A 19,793-nucleotide genomic window follows, 5' to 3' on the forward strand; every position below is an offset into this window, starting at 1 on the left:
TGAGTCTTCATTTGTGACCTGTGGCCTACCTGGTCGCCCACCAAACCCTGCAGCCCAGATACATTCATGTTGACTTCATTGAAAAGAAACATTAATACCACAATTTTATTCATCTTACAAAGTGTTTGGCAGGTAACAGCTAGTCGAAATATCAGGAAGACATTGCCCCCCTCAAGAAGAGACAATTGTGACATCCTCTCGTATACAAGTAACAGTCGTGTGCAATAGGTGACAGATTGTGAGGATGAACATGAGAAAGATGAGAAGGTGGTAAATCTAGCGCCAGACAAGATGCCAGAAATAATAAACACATCACCAATAAGAGGATGAGATGAAATCATTGCTTTATGCTGCCAGATACTGAATGAGCTACGGCATTATACTGTAGTGTAAGCACAGACTTGTCAGATACGAGACAATTTTACTATACCAGACTTCTCCAAATCCACAGCTTTGATCAGAGGTGCAGTTACAAGGAATCCATGGGTAGCTTTCCTCCTGTAGTACCCCAAAGACAAATATGCCAAATTGAAGGATGGCAGCAATCTAAAAGGTAGATGGTCAATAGGTGCCGGTTTCAGGTTTGACACTGGAGCCAAGATGTTAATGGTGTGACAAAGGCCACCATGTGTTGTGTTTTCATTACATGGAGTCTAAGCTTCTATTTGTATAGATCTGATCGCTCATGCATCTAAAACAGTGCGACTAGGTGCTGTCATTTTGTCAATAGCAACCAGAGCTACTCCCAAATTGATTGATCGCCTAGAATGCACCCAAATTAAACCCCCCCCCCTTCCCTAGAAAAAATAGCTTGATCACCTAGAAGCATGTACAGATGCTTTCATTTCCTTGTAACTTACTATACTGTTGCACTTTTTGGTTGTAGTTTCCCAACAACATACTATTCAGGCCTCTTTTTCCTAGGTGTCATAGCTACACACTATGGGAGGGCTGATGAGCACCACCCAGGTATGAGGCATCATGGGATATTACTATATTTAGAACCTGATTGCTAGGTTGCTATGGACAATATCACAGTTTTCCTTGCACTATTTTTAGATATGTGACAGAATATGCAGAAAGTAAAGTAATTCCTGCTGAAGAATTTTCTCCTATTGATCAGGAACAAAGCAAGGCTTTTAACCCGGTATCTTCTGGATCTTGGTAGTGTTTCTCCATTCTTCAGGATTCCATACAGCACATTCCATACATGTATGAACCATGTTAGGTGTTTACAAAGCAGGTAAGGCATTATAGAGGAATTTTCATTTCTCAGTATGAGATGTGGGAGATGCATCTGTATGGCCAAGTACTGATTGTGTAGATAGAAGACTGATCTGTGTCTTCATAGGCCACCTAGAATGGAAACACAAGAAGACAACAGTCATTCATTCCATCTGAGTTTTATACAAGTATGTATAATATTCCGGATCAGCACTCACTTTTCTTTGATATAACAATGCTCAGAAACAGGGATGTTCCTCTTGTACATACACTGGACTACTCATTTGTCCAATGCAAGATATATTTTTTAAATATCATACCTCTACTATTTCTCCCAGAAATGTATGAATCAATTGACACCTGGGTGTTATCATTTCTTCTAGAGAGGACACATCTGATTCCTTGCAGTTGTCAAATTATTCATAATCTTCTGGTAGAAATTACATAGAAATAGTCATATGTTGGGGTCTAAAGAAAGATACTCTATAACTATTACACTAATTGTGGAATAATGACTGTGGCTGCAGAGTACAATAAACCAAAAACTCAACCTTCTATGTTGTTTCATTTTTATTTAATAGGTGGCTCCTGCATATATGAAGATGAGATGTAAATATGTAGAATCGGGACAAAATTAGTCAACAAATTTAATGACAAATTTCAGCCATTGCTGCTCATGATACACAATTCAGTGAATTTCTGCAGATAGTACAGATATTTATATACACAAGTCATAGGTCAAATCTCTTGTGCCATTGTTTATTAGGTTGTTTCCAATAATCACATACTATTATATAAAAAGTTCAGTGTGTTGTGTTAGTGTAATTATTCCAGTTCTGCTTCCAAAGACGGCAAAGATCATAACAATTAGCAGCGGATCCCAAAACAGCAAAGGCTAGGCAGGAGCAACATTTAAAAATTTCTTTATAAGGAATAAACTGAATACATTTGGTTATCAGGATATATTAAAAGAACATGATTTATTAATCAGTCTATGACAGAATTCTGTCGTACTTTGCACTAAAAAAAAGTGTCTGCACCTCATTTATAAAGGGTTTAAGACAGTTTTCTAGCTCTCCTATGACAAGCTCGACAAAGGGGAGTGGCCTCTGAAAAGGCCCATGGCCTAGCACAATTTAAAAAAAATTATGCGCCAAAAATACTGCTGACCCCACAGCATTTCGTCCTAACTTTCTGGCGTAAAGTAAGCCGTCTAATAGGAGGTGCAGAGTCCTTATACTAGGACAGATTTATCATCCAGCACCAGACAATTAGTCTTGTGCAGTATAAGACTGTCTAGTCTAACTCTGCACTGTCTAATCTTAGGACACTTTATAAATCTAACACATTGTCCCAGGCGTTTGTTTAGATGCACTTTTGAAAACTTAAGTCAATTTTCAAAATAACCCTATTCCCAGATTTATGGGCAGAAACAATTACCTCTCTTAGATAATTGCTGATTTCTTTCTGGTCAGGAGAATGCAGGGATGTATTAACAACAACTGCCAAAACTACTTTTGTTTATAGAAGTGGTCATACTCACTAATGATCAATAAATCAAAGGTAGCTTATCAATGGTACCTGTCTATTACTTACCCATATGTGTTTAATTATTTACTCACTGCTCTATATTGTGGGATAGATTTTTGTTACATAAAGTACATAATGAAACATTTGTTCAGTTCATCTAGGGATGTATTACCGCTAACCTAATTTTAAGAAAACCGAAGGATCAGTTTTTCTTGTAGTCCATACACAAAAACTATAATTCACAGAGCATGTTCTTTTGTCCAGACTTTTTATTTACTTTAAGAAGTCTATTATAGGAAATATACCATTTGTTTTTATGCATTGTGAAGCACACATACTTGAGAATGCTGTAGCTGCACTGATGCAGAAACATATCTTGTTTAATACCTGGTTTTGCTCAAAAAACAATTATAAAATTCAGTACCTTGGGAAAGCTGGGTGCATACTGGCTGTCACATAACATGGAGTTTAATGAACTGTTCAGACAGGACTAATCAACCTAAGCTGGATGACTCATACACAGCAGTTGGGGGGGGGGGGGTGCAGCGATTGATTACTTCTGCCTGTCAGGGACAAGACAATGATGATGTATTTTCGGCTTATGCTATGGAGGACAAGGCTAGATCAATGCATAATTGGGGTTAGGAGAGCGTTGAGGTAGCCATAGGAGTTCCAGAGCCTCATTCCAGCAAAACAACTGATTTTACAGATTAACCAAGATTTGTTTCTGCATCAGTTTAGCTAAAACATTTTTATGTTTGTTTGGTTCATAAAGGAAATGTACCATTTGCTTTTATGCATTAAGTCATACTTTATGCTGGTGCTGTACAGACATATGCAGTGATCTGTTTACCAGATGTGCCAACTACCATATCAATTTGTGTTAATTGTGTATGTACATTTTTTGTTGCATTTTGGAGCACAAATTACCAGTAGATTGTAGAGGCTTTTACTGCTTACAATATGCTAGTAATTTTTCATCTTGCTATCATGGTTGTAACCGTTGCTCTGATCTTATCGAGTTTAATATTACCATTTAATTCTGTAGGAAAACACATGCCAGACTGTCAGTGATAACAGATTTAATAGGGGACACATACCTTATTTACTAGGTATGTACAACAGGCCTGGATACTTGCCTTGTGTTGATATAATCTTGTTTCATTGCTCCTCTACCGGAACAGGACAGTTTTCCTTGTTTTCTGAAGGTATCGCTAAATAATCAGTGCTGCGAAATACAAATATTACATACATGTTATTGATGGATACAATTATTATTCACAACAAGAGTTCCCCAGCATATTCACAACAATTACTGAGCATGTCCTGTCATTAGATTTAATGGAAGTGAAACACCCCTGCCAATGTGCAGGCAGAGAAGTGTTGCGAATAAGCCCCTCATGCACTTATGGGAACACATGACAACTTCATCAACCTGCAGTGTGCAGGTCCTACAGATGCATCTGCAACATTCCTGGTGAAATGTGCTGCAAGTGAATATACAGAACCTGTATGCCTCCCCACCCAACCATATAGAAACTTATGGTCAGACTAGAGGTTTCCAAAAAGGTGATGGTCTCTTCTATACAATTGTCCCAAATAAACTCACCAGCTGGACGTACACATTTATTTGTACTCTGTCAGATCCTCTTATCGACAATCTAATATACTGTATACTGGGCCTGAACTAGTAGCAGTTTCCGCAATGACAGTAGTATCTTGTGACCGCTTATCTCACTCCCTCTATCGCATTTACATGCATGTCTGAGCCAGAAGGGGTGTTACAGTCAGCTTTTCAAAAGATAAGTGACAATTTCGACAACAGCTAATGGTTAGTATTTTGTGTCAACAGCTTTTATGCAGAATTATATGTCTCCGTGGTTACAAACTACATACAAACCATGTGAATTCTGATGAGAACTACTATTTGAAAACACGGCAGCCTATGCAATGTGTATATTAAGACTGGCAAGGTTGTATTGAAAGTTACAGTACTGAGCACTTGTCCCCTTTTACTATGTGTGTCTTATACTGTATGTTTCAGATACCTACACACTCTCTTGGGTCACTTCTTCAGCCTTAGAGATCTTTCTGTAGCAGTAAACGACCTCAATCAAAAGCCACAAGGTGAGGAAAGCCAGAAGGATGTACATCATGATCTCCGAGAGGACAGAAGTAAAATCCTCTCTCTCTGTTGAAAGAGAGCCAGACATCATAAAGAATAAAGTCACTTCCTATTGTAATATAAACATGTGTATCCTCATAGCGGATATTCTGACATCCACATCATAAAATATAAAACCTGGCATCGCTGACCATTAAAATCACACCATGTCTCTCATCAACACATGTTCTCACTACAAGGCCTGTGTATTTAAGGGGTTAAACAAAAATGTAATAAATACTGCAATGGAAATATTAGCATTTCTGATGTTTTTTGGAATACAAATACTGATGGCCTGTGTTTCTATTCACCGAGTACAAGCAGTGATAATAGTGGCGATCATTTGTATGACTTACCTATTTCTGACACAATCAGATTAATTTCCACGTTGCTTGTGGTTGAATGTTGGTGGGCCTCGAAATGTAGTGTGCGGTTGACATTGCAGATGAACCGCCCTGAATCTGTGATTGTGACATTATGTAATATAAGTGAGACATCCTGCAAATCTTTGCTTCCAATCCACTGCAGACGACCTTTGAATGGGCTCAAGAGCTCCCGGGGTTTTCCCTCATTATATTCAAAGATCTAGAGAAGGACAATATATATCATTAAAATAGAACACTGCTTTGGTAATATACTATATGTATAATTTATTATTAATGCACTTATTAAAAAATATTTACAATATATACAGCGATGCTATAAATATTCATAAAAAGTAAAGTTTTTTTTATTTTTGTAGTACTGCATCTATGGTGGTCTAGAAGTGCTACTAGATTGTCATCAAAATAAGCTTTTTCTCTCTTTTTCTGTGTGTCAGATACTAGTAGACTGTTCAGAAGCTACATTAAAGTGTACATAAACCCTGGACCATGATAATCTTAGCACATTGTCAGCACACAGCATCTCATTGCAAAGAGGAATCATGAAGTGTCTGCTTAGAGAGTCCCCGTCCACACTCTGGAATCTTACACTGACCATCACTGAGTGATAGGAGCTAAAACAGCAATAAAACTGAGTAAAATTGTAATGTAAAGTAAAGAGTTAAAAATGATCTTTATTGTGTAAACATCAGTAAGGGATTAAAATTTTGAGAATTTCTTTCATGGGAAAAGCCCTTTAAAGTGTTATTCTCACCTGGGCATTGGCATTTAATAGAATTCATCTGGTGTACACATACATGTCTTCAATTGCATGTTATTAAAAAATATATATCTGTATTCTGATAGTTTCCCATAAATGTAGCCATGTTGTCCCTTAGAAACGATCCCTTGGCAGGTGACAAAAACTCGCTGCTAAAACCCGTGGTTGGTACTGGCACAGTGTTCAATGCCTCCATATTAGCTGAGAATGTTGCCCCCCGTGATCTCATCCTGATTATTATTAAATGATTATATAATTGTATAGAATATTGTTCTCCCACATCCTTGCCTTCATTGGTTAAACTGATTTCACTGTTTGGATCTCTACCCCATAGATGTCTAAATCTACAGGTCCCCTATCACCGTTAATGGTCAGTTCATCAGCCTTAATGAATGTGGCTCGTGCATTTGTGATAACTCTCTGCAGACCACAGACAATTATTTATATCTGATAATTGTTGTCATAATTTCATTCCAGCAGGATAAGAGCACTTTACAGTGTTTCCATTAGTGAAATGATATCAATAAACCCTTAATGTGTAAACAATGTAGATTTGATACATAATACATACAAGTGATCTGTTTCCATTGCGAGGTTGGTAGAACCATTCCACATTGGTAACGGCAAATACTTCCTCTCTTTGCATGCAGGAGATGCACAGCAATGTCATATTGTGTCCTTGGACGGCCTCTGTTCCAGAAGGAACCTCAACACACACGGATGAGCACACCCCAACTGCAGAGGGGCACCAGCACAGGGGGGGGGGGGGGACAGAAATCAAATGGAAGGGGAGCAGAGCGGGCAAAACGTTCCACACAAGGAACGTTTGCGAACAAACACAGGACACATTAAATATAAAAAAGAAGTAATTAAATAATAAAACGGGAGAAATCAGCCACAACAATTAGAATGGAGAGGGGAAAACAACATAATGGAAACATATAGGGTACAAACCAACATCATGACATGGACAAATACACCGAAAGGGAGATAGAGAAGAAGATAAACTCATTAGTACATATGTCGGAGACAAGTCACCATATCACAAGCAATATGTCACAATTATCATTATCTTGGTTTTCTGGACTAGATGAACCCCTCCCCCACACATAGGCCTCATAGCAGCTGCGAGGGCCGAATCAATGGTAAGTACAAGCCGGCTGCTTCCAGCACATTCATCTCCTCTGCAGAATGTACACAGCACCTTTTATTACTGGAGATGAGACGTCATACTTCACACAGGTGAGTCAGGAAGAGGGTCAGCAGCGCAACATTGTACCGGCACAGCTTTACTCCAAGCTATAAATACAACATGAAGCAAAGAGCACACATCTGATCAAATAAAAGCTCATTCAGGGAAGGGGATTAGTGAACAACCTGGACAAGAATGGCTCAGGACTACTTACATATATCTACCTACCTATCTACTAGTTACTCTATAAGTTCAGCCTGTAATGTAGCAATGAGTGAAGCCATTCTAGTCATAGCTTAGAGCCAAAATGGTGCTATCCTTGGACCAGTAATTTCTAAAGGAGATCTGGAAAAGGACAAATTTTCTCACTCAGGAGAATTTTGCCCAAATTCAATTATTAGAAATCCCAATTGCCAACTTTATGAGATGACAAATCAACAGAGGAGTACCTTAGTGATTGCTTTGTGCAATTGAGGAATAGTAAGGAACAGTGTAGGTAGAAAGCAGTATGAACGGGCATGGAGGAAGCCCACAGTTTACTGGATGGTAGAACGTGGGTCTATCAGATGGGAATTAAAATCAATTATATGCGTGTAAGACACAGAAACACATCTATGTGCTCTTCCATCATCACATGGCGCCCCTGGCACATCAGAGCCCGTGAACCTGTGATACCTAGCATTGCTAGACATTGCATTAGTGAGGGGAAGCTTTCAGACATTTCGTGAATGAGGGGAGGATTCTGAACATTTAATTAGTGAGGGGAGGCTGACGGATATTTCATTGGTAAGAGGAAGGCTGCTGGACATTTCCTTAGTCCCAAACTAATCAGGACATTTTATTAATAAGAAGAGGCTGCAGAAGATTTCAATAATAAGGGGAGGCTAATGGTCATTTCATTAGTGAGGGGAGGCGGCTGGACATTTCATGAATGAAGGGGGCTCCTGGACAACACATTAATATAAGGGGGCTGCTGCTCGCCAGTAGATTAATAACAGGGGGCTGCAGCTGGACAGTATATTGCACATTTATCGAAAACAGTGCAAACTGAGCACGTGAAGTTTCCTGTGTGATGTGCAGGGGGCCCCAGTTTCAGGATTTGTGGCACCTGTTCTTCATGAAACTGATGCCCCCTGCATTGGCCGACAGAGTGCACCAACTTTTTTGTGTACTTTTAATTATGGGGCGTGCAACACACTTCTGTAAGACTCTGCATGACAAATGTGTTACACGGTCCGACTGTACACCAGAACGTCCAGAAATTTGTGCTACATCAGGTATAGTGCAGCTGCGACACAAATGAGTCACGTACGGCACATATGAGGCGCTGACACATCTTAAAGGGGTTTTCTCATGAATAAAAGTTAGGCCCTATCCGTGGGATAGGGCCTAAGTTGCTGATCTGTGGGGGTCTCAATGCTGAGAACCTCACAGATCACGAAAAACTAAAAACCCCTCATCGCTCTGTCAGACTAATAGAGCTATGGAGCTGACGGAAATTGCCAAGCGCCACGCTTACGCTGTTTTCTCCGTCAGCTTTATGGAGATTAATGGAGCAGAACGGTCATGTGCGGCCGTCTCCTCCATTAGTCTGATGGAGATACAAGGGGTGCTCAAAGAAAAGTTGGTGCACTCTGTTGGAACTGTGCAGGGAGTGCCAGATTCATGAAGAATGGGTGACACAAATCCTGAATCTGGTACGATCTGCACACCACACAGGAAAACTGCACTGCCATATACTGTACAGCTATAAATCTGGCGCAGGGACTTTCGTAAATGTGGCCCTATACGTATGATATATGAGTATGGTGCTGTGTATAAATGTCTTTGTAAGATATATGTTTTTTTCCAGTCATGGAGGGGCAGCAAAAATTAAGGTATACAAGAAGCCATTCCAAAATTCACACCGGGGCTCACTGGTGTCTTGTTATGCTACTGGTGGAAGGTAATTTTTCTCCTGCTGCTATTACCCTTGATTATGTAAATAAATGGGGATACATTTTGGTAGGAGGCCACTCACTTCCATGTAACTATACTATGTTACTGTGGTATGCTTTAATGTTTATTTTGTATTTCTACTGATGTTTAATTTTCCACCCATGGCGCTCTTTTTCTTGAGCCAGCCTTTGTCTCAGGGTTAGATCCCCACCAAGCAGACCCCTATGGGCTCCAAGTACTTAAAATAATTGCTTAAACAGTGGCTTCTGTAGTAGCGGGGGCTGAGCAGATATGACTCATTGGCAGTGACTGGAGAAGTAGGTGGCTTGTATAGTACCCACACACTTCCATTCACATTACTGCAGTTATTGTAACTCCTGTTAAGACAGATGCCTGTGTAACTGTCTGATGACATTATTTTTCAGACAGCGTCATTTTGGGTGCATATAGTGGAAATTATTGGCCAACTATTTGAGATCTATGGATCTACCCTTATGCCACTGTTTAGGCTCTAAATTCAGTGGCTCTGACCCCAGTTAGGGATGCATATTGGACACTGTTAGCAGCTACAAACCTTACCCTTCCAAATCAGTGTATGTATTATCTGATAATGACTAAAGCAATGGCCAAGATTTATCAAAAACAGTGTAAACGGCAGTTTGCCTGTGAAGTGTGTGACAGATTCATGAATATGATGAATCTGGTGCCCCCTGCACTTCTCCGGCAGAACGCACCAACTTTTTTGGTGCACCTTTAACATTGGACAATTCTGTCGGATATTGCATGATAAATGTGGCGCATGGTCCGACTGTGCACAGGAACGCCCCTTCATGTGCAGAATTTTGTGTCGCGTTGGGCATAGTGCTAGGACACTTTATAAATACATGTTCAAGCAGTCTGCACAAAAAAGAATGTTCAAAGTCAAGCAGACGCTTTAATAAATCTGGACCAATATTTTTTCTGTTGAGAATTTATAGCCCAAAATTTTTGATTGTGTAAATATCTACAGAGCTCCTATATGTCATCACAGTTTAGTGTGCTATATGTCAATAAGTGTGCCTTATGGGCAGCTGTTCAGGTGCTGATAGTAATGTCTGCAATGTACATTAGCAATACATTATCTGAGGATAGAGTTTCATCATGGCATACTCTGCATGTGATGTCAATACTAAGTATATTTACTGATGGCCTGATACCATTAGGTACATTACTGACAATGCTGATACACTGATGCATTTCTTTTCTGACCATGGATCAAGTTTGATGCCTTATCATTTAGGATGGCTACGGAATTTGATGGCGCTATTTAATAAAGATTATTATTATGGCGTAAGACACTCATAAAGAGATGAATATTGCAGGATTGGAACATTAGCATGTTCCATGTAGCATTTCTTTTGTTGTTGCAATCCATATAACTTTGATGAAACATCCTTCTAATGCTCTGAGTCTGCAGCTCACCAATAGATTTAGGAGAGCACACGCAATACCTGTTATATTGATTATCTGTAAGTGTGTCTGAAATATGTCTTTTAATCTCTGTTGTAGCAAGGGTGGAAGGTTTGCTTCTCACCGAACAATTAAGAAACTGGAGCAAAGCCTCATGTAATATTAATATCTAAATCATGCTGTGCATTTCCAATTCTGACACATATGATGGCACAGGCTGTGCCATCCACAGAGGAGAGACAACACTAGTTTTAATCATTACTGCTATTAGCAGATGTTATCTGGACCATGTAGCACTTTTATGTTACATAGGTCTGAGCAGGTCATTTGGTTAGGCTGGACCTCATGGGGGTTTGAAGGGGAGGGGGGGAGGGGGGTGCTTGGTAGGTGCTGAAGTGCATGACAGATATTTTCTGAATATAAGCTGCATCCCCAGGGACAAAGCGTGTCTTGCCACATGCTTTAGTGGTACCCACAGCTGCTCAATCCAAACCCTCCTCATAAGCAGATGTGTGCTTGGGGAACTGTGTCCCCCTACAGTATCAGCTAGGTCCCCCCATGGAGGGAGAGAGTGCTGCCCAATATCAAAGCCTACAGAATTGATAGGAACTCAACTCAATGCATTCATAATCTATGAGAACTGACATGAAGCAACTAGTACTTGTGCGACTGCACCGTTCCTTAGTTCCTGAAGTAAAAAAAAATAAAGATAAAAAAAGCCAAGTATCATCCAATATTATAAGTGTATTTGTCTGATCACACAGAGAGCAAGATGCAGATGCAGAAAAATCTCATTAATTCCATCAAACAGTATGATCTTTACCCTGAATCATAAATGTATCTACTTTATAACTGGAAGAGAAGGGATGACCCTGAATGTGCCTGTATTAGCCAGCCTTACCAGCCCTTACTCCCCCCCCCCCAATAGGAAGGAAAGCTTTTCTGTCTCTCCTTTGTGTTTTTTTCTGTATTTTGGAGGATTTTTCCAGCCAGCATCCATTAATAGCAGGCAGTTGCCATAAACCTGTGTCCTCCCCATGGAGCCTCTGTCTGTAATGTGAGCACATAGCTGCTCTTTTATGTGTGCCCGCTGCATACTGAATCCTGTGCCATTCTCTAGTCTGGGAATACATGTGGAAGAATGATGACACATGGAGGAGGAACTGAATATGTCACCATTTACTATCTACTCATGCCAGTCATGTATTCTGCTGCAATAAGGTGTATATATATATAATCTTGGATATTTTTACTCAAAATACCCCAGTTGGGCAACCAGTTTTCTTCTCACACCCTTCACCTATAATCCTTAGTGTGTAGACCCTTGTAATCTAAGCTGTGTATATATATATATATGTATATATGGCTTGAGAGAGGCTGTATCATTTCCTCCTGTCTATTGTTCCTGTCTATTCTTCCAGTGTAATTGCATATAGGACTGGACATATGTGTAATAGGTGATCTAGCAGATGATTTGCAGACATGTTGTGGGGTGCTCTTCCTCCCTCTGCCTTCTCTATTGTTCTACAATTGGCAGTATGAACACTGACCTAGAAATGATCACATACCCAGCATCAGCAGCAGCAGGGGAAGACCCCAGAACACTGTGTTTCTCCAGGTAGCCATGATGATTTTCATTCCTAGCAGTGGTTGTAGAAGGAAAGGATGATTGATGGACCCCCTCCTGCTACATCATGTTGGTGGTGGGGACCCTGTAAGAGGTCATGGATGTCTGTCAGCACCTTGGAGAGTGTAGTCAGTGGTAAATCCAGCGATGATTGGAGTAGATGCAGGAGCCGCTCAGTATGGAAGCTATGCTGGATCCCTGCAGGAGGCAGATCACTAGCCACCAATTCCAGGAGATCAGGGCGCCAGAAAGGAATAAATTGTCCTGTCAAGGATACATCAGCCTCTCCTTAGCGCAAATCTAATAATCCTGCATGGTGTTCAGGGAGCACAATGGTTAGAGGAGAGGAAACCCAGCGACTAGGAGGAGAAACCATCCCTGCGGCCACTAGATGGCGATGAAGAGCAGCGTCTGCTCCGTGAAGCACATAGAAGAAAGTACAGGGGGATGTCAGGTCTGCTAAACCCCAACTCCTGGGCCAAATATGACAGGGGTAAGAGATCAAAGTCACTTATAACAGGGGTAAAGAGATAAGTCACATGTAACAGGGCCAAAGAGATATGTCACATGTAACAGAGGTAAAGAGATATGTCACATGTAACAGAGGCAAAGAGATATGTCACATGTAACAGAGGCAAAGAGATATGTCACATGTAACAGAGGCAAAGAGATAAGTCACATGTAACAGGGGTAAAGAGATAAGTCACATGTAACAGAGGTAAAGAGATAAGTCACATGTAACAGGGGTAAAGAGATAAGTCACATGTAACAGGGGTAAAGAGATAAGTCACATGTAACAGGGGTAAAGAGATAAGTCACATGTAACAGAGGTAAAGAGATATGTCACATGTAACAGGGGTAAAGAGATATGTCACATGTAACAGGGGTAAAGAGATATGTCACATGTAACAGGGGTAAAGAGATATGTCACATGTAACAGTAATGAGATCAAAGTCACTTATAACAGGGGTAAAGAGATCACAAGTCACATGTAAAAGGGGTAAAGAGATTACAAATCACATGTAACAAAGGTAAAAAGATCACAGGTTAAATGTAACAGGGTAAAGAGATCATAGGTCACATGTAATTGGTAAGCAGATTACAAGTCATATGTAACAGGGGTAAAGAGATCACAGGTAACATGCCGGGGCCCAGAAAACTGGATTGGCTGGCTAGTGCTATGGTCATGGTCAGGGCCGCCATCATGGGGAGTCTAGTAGGACTGTGTTCAAAGGCCCCCCGTTTTCCTATCAATAGGGGATCAAGGGGCTCACAGTAGCCATTAACCTCCCATTCCTATAAGAGAAAAAAAAAATCTATACTCACCTTTCTGCTTCTTTTCCCCGACTCTGTGGCACCTTCTTCTGCTTTTCCAGCCCGGGCGCATCACTGACGCGGAGATTGTTGACGTCATATTGTATGCGCTGCACGAGCCCTTACCCTATGACGTCCCACAGCCGCGACACAGTAATATCAAAGTCATGCTGCGCCCGGGTGTGAGGAGCAGAAGAAGGAACCGGGGGGCCGGAGAGAAGAAGCCGAAAGGTGAGTATAGATTTTAATACATTTTTTCAAGAGGAGGAGGGCGGCATCTGGCAAGATATTTAATTAAGGGGGCATCTGGCAGAAAATTTCATTAAGGGGGGCATCTGGCAGGACATTTTATTTAGGGAAGCGTCTGGCAGGACATTTTATTAAAGGGGACATTTGGGGGTGGATATTTCATTAAAGGGGACATCTGGCAGGACATTTCGTTTAGGGGGGGCGCCTGGCAGGAGATTTTATTTAGGGAGGCGTCTGGCGGGACATTTCATTAAAGGGGGCATCTGGCAGGACATTTCATTAAGGCGGCCAGGACATCTGGGGTGGATATATACTGAGTGGGCATGTGCAGGAGCTATCTATATACTGAATGGGCATGTGCAGGGGCTACCTTTATACTGAATGGGAACATGCAGAGTCTAGTTTGTCATGGCTCAAAATGTTTTGGTGAAAAAATTGTGTATAATGTTATGTATCAATGTGGGAATGGACACAGGTGGTTGGGGCACAAAAATCTTCCAGTCAGAGGCCCCAAAATTCCTAGTGGCGGCCAGAGCCGGATCCTCATTGGCGCTCTTGGAGCGCCAGCGCCGGGCCCCCGGATCGAGATTTATTGCTTTGGGGCCCCCGGCCTGGCACTCCAATAGCGCCAATGATTAAGCTCCCGCTGGGGCCCCCGCCAGGCACATCGGCAGTCGGGCAGGGGCCTCCGTCCGTCCGGACCGGAAGCTCCTGCACGTCACTGTATAGTGCTCGATGCGGCCGTTTCCGGCCGCTAGAGCACTATAACTGGAGCGATGTGGCCGGAAGACAACCCCGGCGCACATCGCTCCAGGAACTAGGATGCGCGGCCGCGTGATGACGTCATCACGCAGCTGCGCACCCTTTTCTGCCCAGACGCGGCAAGAAGAAACAAGCGGGACCTGAGGTGAGTATAAGGTTTTATTTTTTTAATAGAACAGCAGTAATAGATGGTGGGGGCTCTAAATATATAAAATAATTAATTGGGGGTGGGCTGAATATTAAATAGTTAATTGTGGGGCGGGCAGCAGCATATCAACAAATTAAGGGGGGCATCAGCATATTAACCAATCAATTGGGGGGGGCATCAGCATATTAACCAATCAATTGGGGGGGGGGCATCAGCATATAAACCAATCAATTGGGGAGGGGGCATCAGCATATTAACCAATCAATTGGAGGGGGGGGGCAGCAACATATTAATTAATGAATTAAGGGGGCAGCAGCATATTAACTATTTATTTGAGGGGCAGCCGCATATTAAATAAATAATTCTGGGAGGGACAGCGTATTAAATAATTAATTGTGTGTGGGGGGTTAGAATATTAACTCCTTCACCCTCTTCAGCATACGTGTACGGCGTAGCAGTACGGGGGCTGTATGAAGAGGGCTCACGGGCTGAGCCCTCTTCAAACAGAGGTATGGTTTTCTGCATATTGCAGCAAAGACCCACTGCTAATAACCGTGATTGGTGCTAGCACCAACCGTGGGTATTAACCAGTCTGATGCTGCCGCCAACATTTAAAGGATGGTGGCACGTTGGTGCAATCATCTTACAACGTCACCGTACGACGTCATCGGGGGCAGCGATCGGTTGCCATGACAGCCTTGGGTCTTTGTCAGACCCAAGGCTGCATGGTTTCTGCAGATTCGTTACAATGTGCCAGTGGCTCATTGTAATAAATATTGTGTAAAAATGACATATACTGCAATACAGTTGTATTGCAGTAGTATTGCAGTATATGGTAGAAACGGGTCTAAAAAATAGCAAAAAAAAAAAGTTTAAAAAATAAATCCCCCCCCCCTTTCCCTAGAACTGATATTAAATTTATTAAACAGTAAAAATCACAAACACATTAGGTATCGCCGTGTCTCAAAATGTTTGGTCTTTCAAAATATAAAAACGGTTATTGCTGATGTTGAACCACGCAGTCCTCAAAATGATAGCAAAGAAAACTTCAGCTCATCCCGGCAAAAAAATTACTCCTCACACATCTCAGTACCTTATATACTCAAGTATAAGCCAACCCTTATATAGCCAGCACCTGCCCCTGATATAGCTCTCCTCCTGCACCTGTATATAGCCTCCCTCCAGCCCCTATATAGCCAGCCAGTCCCCATATACACCCAGGTCCTGCCAATGATGTAGCCTGCCCCCCTATATAGCCAGCTCCTGCTGTGCTATAAAGCTTGCACCTGTCCCTGATATAGCTCTCCTCCTGCCCCATATATAGCCAGCCAGTCCCCATATATACACTGCACCTGCTCCTGATATAGTCTGCCCCTGCCCCGTATATAGCCAGCTCCTGCCCTGGTATATAGCTTGCACCTGCCCCTGATATAGCCATCTCCTGCCCCCGTATATAGCCAGCTCCTGTCCTGGTATATAGCTTGCACCTGCCCCCTATATAGCCAGCTCCTGCCCCTGATATAGCCAGCTCCTGCCCCTGTATATAGCCAGCTCCTGCCCTGGTATATAGCTTGCACCTGCCCACGATATAGCCAGCTCCTGACCCCGTATATAGCCAGCTCCTGCCCTGGTATAAAGCTTGCACCTGCCCCCGATATAGCCAAGCTCCTGCCCCTGTATATAGCCAGCTCCTGCCCTGGTATATAGCCTGCACCTGACCCCATATATAGCCAGCTCCTGCCCTCGGTAGCACTTAAAAAAAGAAAGTCAAAACTCACCTTTCCGACACCACCTTTCCATCAGCAGCGGCAGGTCTGTATACGCTGCCGACGGAACAAGAGAAGACCTGCGGGGGGCATCGGAAAGGTGCGTTTTGACTTTCTTTTTTTTTTTTCTTGACTCGAGTATAAGACGAAAAGCTTAGCTTATACTCAAGTACATATGGATGAAAAAGTTATTAGCGTCAGAAGATGACAAACCCCCTTTTTTTTCGTGATTTTCGTGTTTTCAATAAAACCTGCATAAATTTAGTATCCCTCTGATCTTACTGACCCAAAGAGTGAAGTGTACAAAATTCATTTGGGTGCCCAGTATATTACATAATTAATGGAGGGAGCAGAATATAAAATAATTTACAGAGGAGCCGGGTGTATGAAATGTATTGGGGGTGAGGCCCAGTATGTAAAATAGTTCAAAGGGTGGGGGGCAGTATATTAAATAACTAAATGGGGGGGGGGCAGTATATTAAATAATTACTTGAGGGGCCAGCCTCTAAATTTCATGTGGCACCCCAGTATATTAGAAAGGGCCATAAATAGGGAAATTAATTCATTAAAGGGATCAATGTATAAATTAAGTCATGGGGGAACCATTTATTGTGTAATTGGGAGGTGACATATAATTAGGGGTGCAGTATTACTCCGGGTCTGTAGTATAGTAATATATGCAGGGAACACAGGTTTTATAATGGGCTATATTTGGGGGGGGGGGCATATTTCTGTTATTCAGGTGGCATTGTACTGTGAGTAACTGTGGTATTTTTAGGTGCACAGTATGGGGCATGTGCTGTCGAGAGCTGGAGACATCTGGTGGAAAATTCTTCAGCCATAAGTTACGCCGATTCTTGTCCTGAAGGAGAAGACAAGTCACCTGTGAGGTACTAGAGCACACTTCTGCCTGTGTCAGATCAGTATTGTACTCACTGACTAACCTTCTAGTGTGAGACATCTCTCAGCCTGTACTGTACATGTACTGTTATATTCATAGTGTCTATAGTGAGGCAGCATTGGGGTGTGGGGTTATTGTCATCAGTTATTGTTATGGTTTTATCTTATTGATAATGTTGGTGCTGTGACTTCACTGTAATACCCCCTTTTCTGTGACATCTGTGTGTGTGTATTAACCCTCTGTCCTGTGACATCACTGTGTGTTTATTAACACTGGTCAGGGGTACAGTGTGGGGGGTATATGTGTGGGTACAGTGTGAACAGTTGTGGTGTGAGGGGTATATATGATATATGTGGGTGAGCAGAATATATGTGGGGAGTACAGTGTGAACAGTTGTGGTGTTAGGAGTATAAATGATATATATTGGGGTACAGTGTGTGTGAACAGTTGTGGTGTAAGTATATATATATATATATATATATATATATATATATATATATATGGGAGGGGTATATATGATATAGAAGGGTGCACAGTGTGGTCAGTTGTGGTGTGAGGGGTATATATGATATATGTGGGGGCACAGTGTGGTCAGTTGTGGTGTGAGGGGTATATATGATATATGTGGGGGGGCACAGTGTGGTCAGTTGTGGTGTGAGGGGTATATATGATATATGTGGAGGCACAGTGTGGTCAGTTGTGGTGTGAGGGGTATATATGATATATGTGGAGGCACAGTGTGGACAGTTGTGGTGTGAGGGGTATATATGATATATGGGGGGGTACAGTGTGGTCAGTTGTGGTGTGAGGGGTATATATGATATTAGTGGGGGTACAGTGTGGTCAGTTGTGGTGTGAGGGATATATATGATATATGTGGGGGCACAGTGTGGTCAGTTGTGGTGTGAGGGATATATATGATATATGTGGAGGGCACAGTGTGGTCAGTTGTGGTGTGAGGGGTACATATGATATATGTGGAGTACAGTGTGGTGAGTTGTGGTGTGAGAGGTATATATGATATATGTGGGGGCACAGTGTGGTCAGTTGTGGTGTGAGGGATATATATGATATATGTGGGAGCACAGTGTGGTCAGTTGTGGTGTGAGGGGTATATATGATATATGTGGGAGCACAGTGTGGTCAGTTGTGGTGTGAGGGGTATATATGATATATGTGGGAGTACAGTGTGGTCAGTTGTGGTGTGAGGGGTATATATGATATATGGGGTACAGTGTGGTCAGTTGTGGTGTGAGGGATATATATGATATATGTGGGGGCACAGTGTGTTCAGTTGTGGTGTGAGGGGTATACATGTGGGGGCACAGTGTGGTTGTTGTGTATGGGAGGGTCAGGTGTGAGGAGAATAAAGGATGATGTCAACCATGTCTGTTTTATAAACCCACAGAGATGATTCATGGATGGAAGAAGTCTCCTGGAAGATCAGAGAGAAGGGAAGAGACAACATGAGGGACGTCACCTGTAAGTGATTGGATGACACTGCGGCCTCTGTGCAGGACTGGTATCTACTACTATATGGTCACTATATGGTGGTACATACTGGTCTGTGTGTGTAGATTATCATTTAGTATTGTAGTCATTTTGTAGTGGTGATAATCCTGATGTAATGTTATTATTTGGGCTTGTACAGAGGTATCATTAGTGATATTGTCCTGTGCTCGGTGGTGTTTGTATTATAACAATATGGTGATAATGATCATCAGTAAATGGAATTTTGTTGGTAAATTATTGGTAATACTGGTCATGTTGTGGTTATCCTGTGGGTCAGTTTCGAGGGATCATTTGCAAAGTGTAGCGCCAGTGGCGTAACTAGGAGAGTCTGGGCCCCACAGCAGATTTCTGCGTGGGGCCCCCTTCTCCTTAAAAAATATATATACATATTTGGCGCCAGTTGGCATATTCATGATTTTAATTGCAAATTCTTGCTTTGTGCAAGAATTCACAATTATTTCACTGCTTCTACACCAGAAAATTGGCATAGAAGCTGTGATAAATCTCCCCCATATAGAATTTATGTACATAATATACTTATACATAAAATATATACAAACCCTATATATACACATACATACAGTATAAACACACCATATACACACATACTGCATAAACATACACATAGCAAAGAAATCATGCATATAGTATATACACATCATACATCGTATACACACACACATATACAGCATATACAGACACACATACAGTATATATACATCATACATCATTTACACAGATACAGACACTCATACAGTATATACACACCATATCACTTACACACACAGATACAGACACATATACATATCATACATTATTTACACACAGATACATACAGTATATACACAGCATACATCATTTACACACAGTTACA

The 19,793-nt window shown here is 41.7% G+C and overlaps 1 protein-coding gene across 1 annotated transcript; it reads right to left on the minus strand.

The window, feature by feature from the left end:
• Positions 1–78: 78 nt before the first annotated feature.
• On the minus strand, positions 79–12,675 carry SCN3B (sodium voltage-gated channel beta subunit 3). Its single transcript, XM_072156541.1, has 6 exons — positions 12,209–12,675; positions 6,633–6,796; positions 5,275–5,503; positions 4,807–4,945; positions 3,894–3,982; positions 79–1,356 (listed from the first exon to the last, which is right to left on the minus strand). The coding sequence occupies exons 1-5, from the start codon at positions 12,276–12,278 to the stop codon at positions 3,916–3,918; spliced, it is 669 nt and encodes a 222-aa protein (XP_072012642.1). The 5' UTR covers positions 12,279–12,675; the 3' UTR covers positions 79–1,356; positions 3,894–3,915.
• Between the last annotated feature and the right edge of the window lie 7,118 nt (positions 12,676–19,793).

The sequence above is a fragment of the Engystomops pustulosus genome, chromosome 6 (assembly GCF_040894005.1).
Source record: "Engystomops pustulosus chromosome 6, aEngPut4.maternal, whole genome shotgun sequence".
Taxonomy (NCBI): domain Eukaryota; kingdom Metazoa; phylum Chordata; class Amphibia; order Anura; family Leptodactylidae; genus Engystomops; species Engystomops pustulosus.

Bases quoted from the DNA above. Each gene is read 5' to 3' on its own strand.
- SCN3B (XM_072156541.1), bottom strand. From the start codon at position 12,278: ATGAAAATCATCATGGCTACCTGGAGAAACACAGTGTTCTGGGGTCTT. The intron at 4,946-5,274 runs GTAAGTCATACA...CTCTTTCAACAG, and splicing joins TCTGATTGTGTCAGAAATAG to AGAGAGAGGATTTTACTTCT. The intron at 3,983-4,806 runs GTAGGTATCTGA...TGTATTTCGCAG, and splicing joins GAAGTGACCCAAGAGAGTGT to CACTGATTATTTAGCGATAC.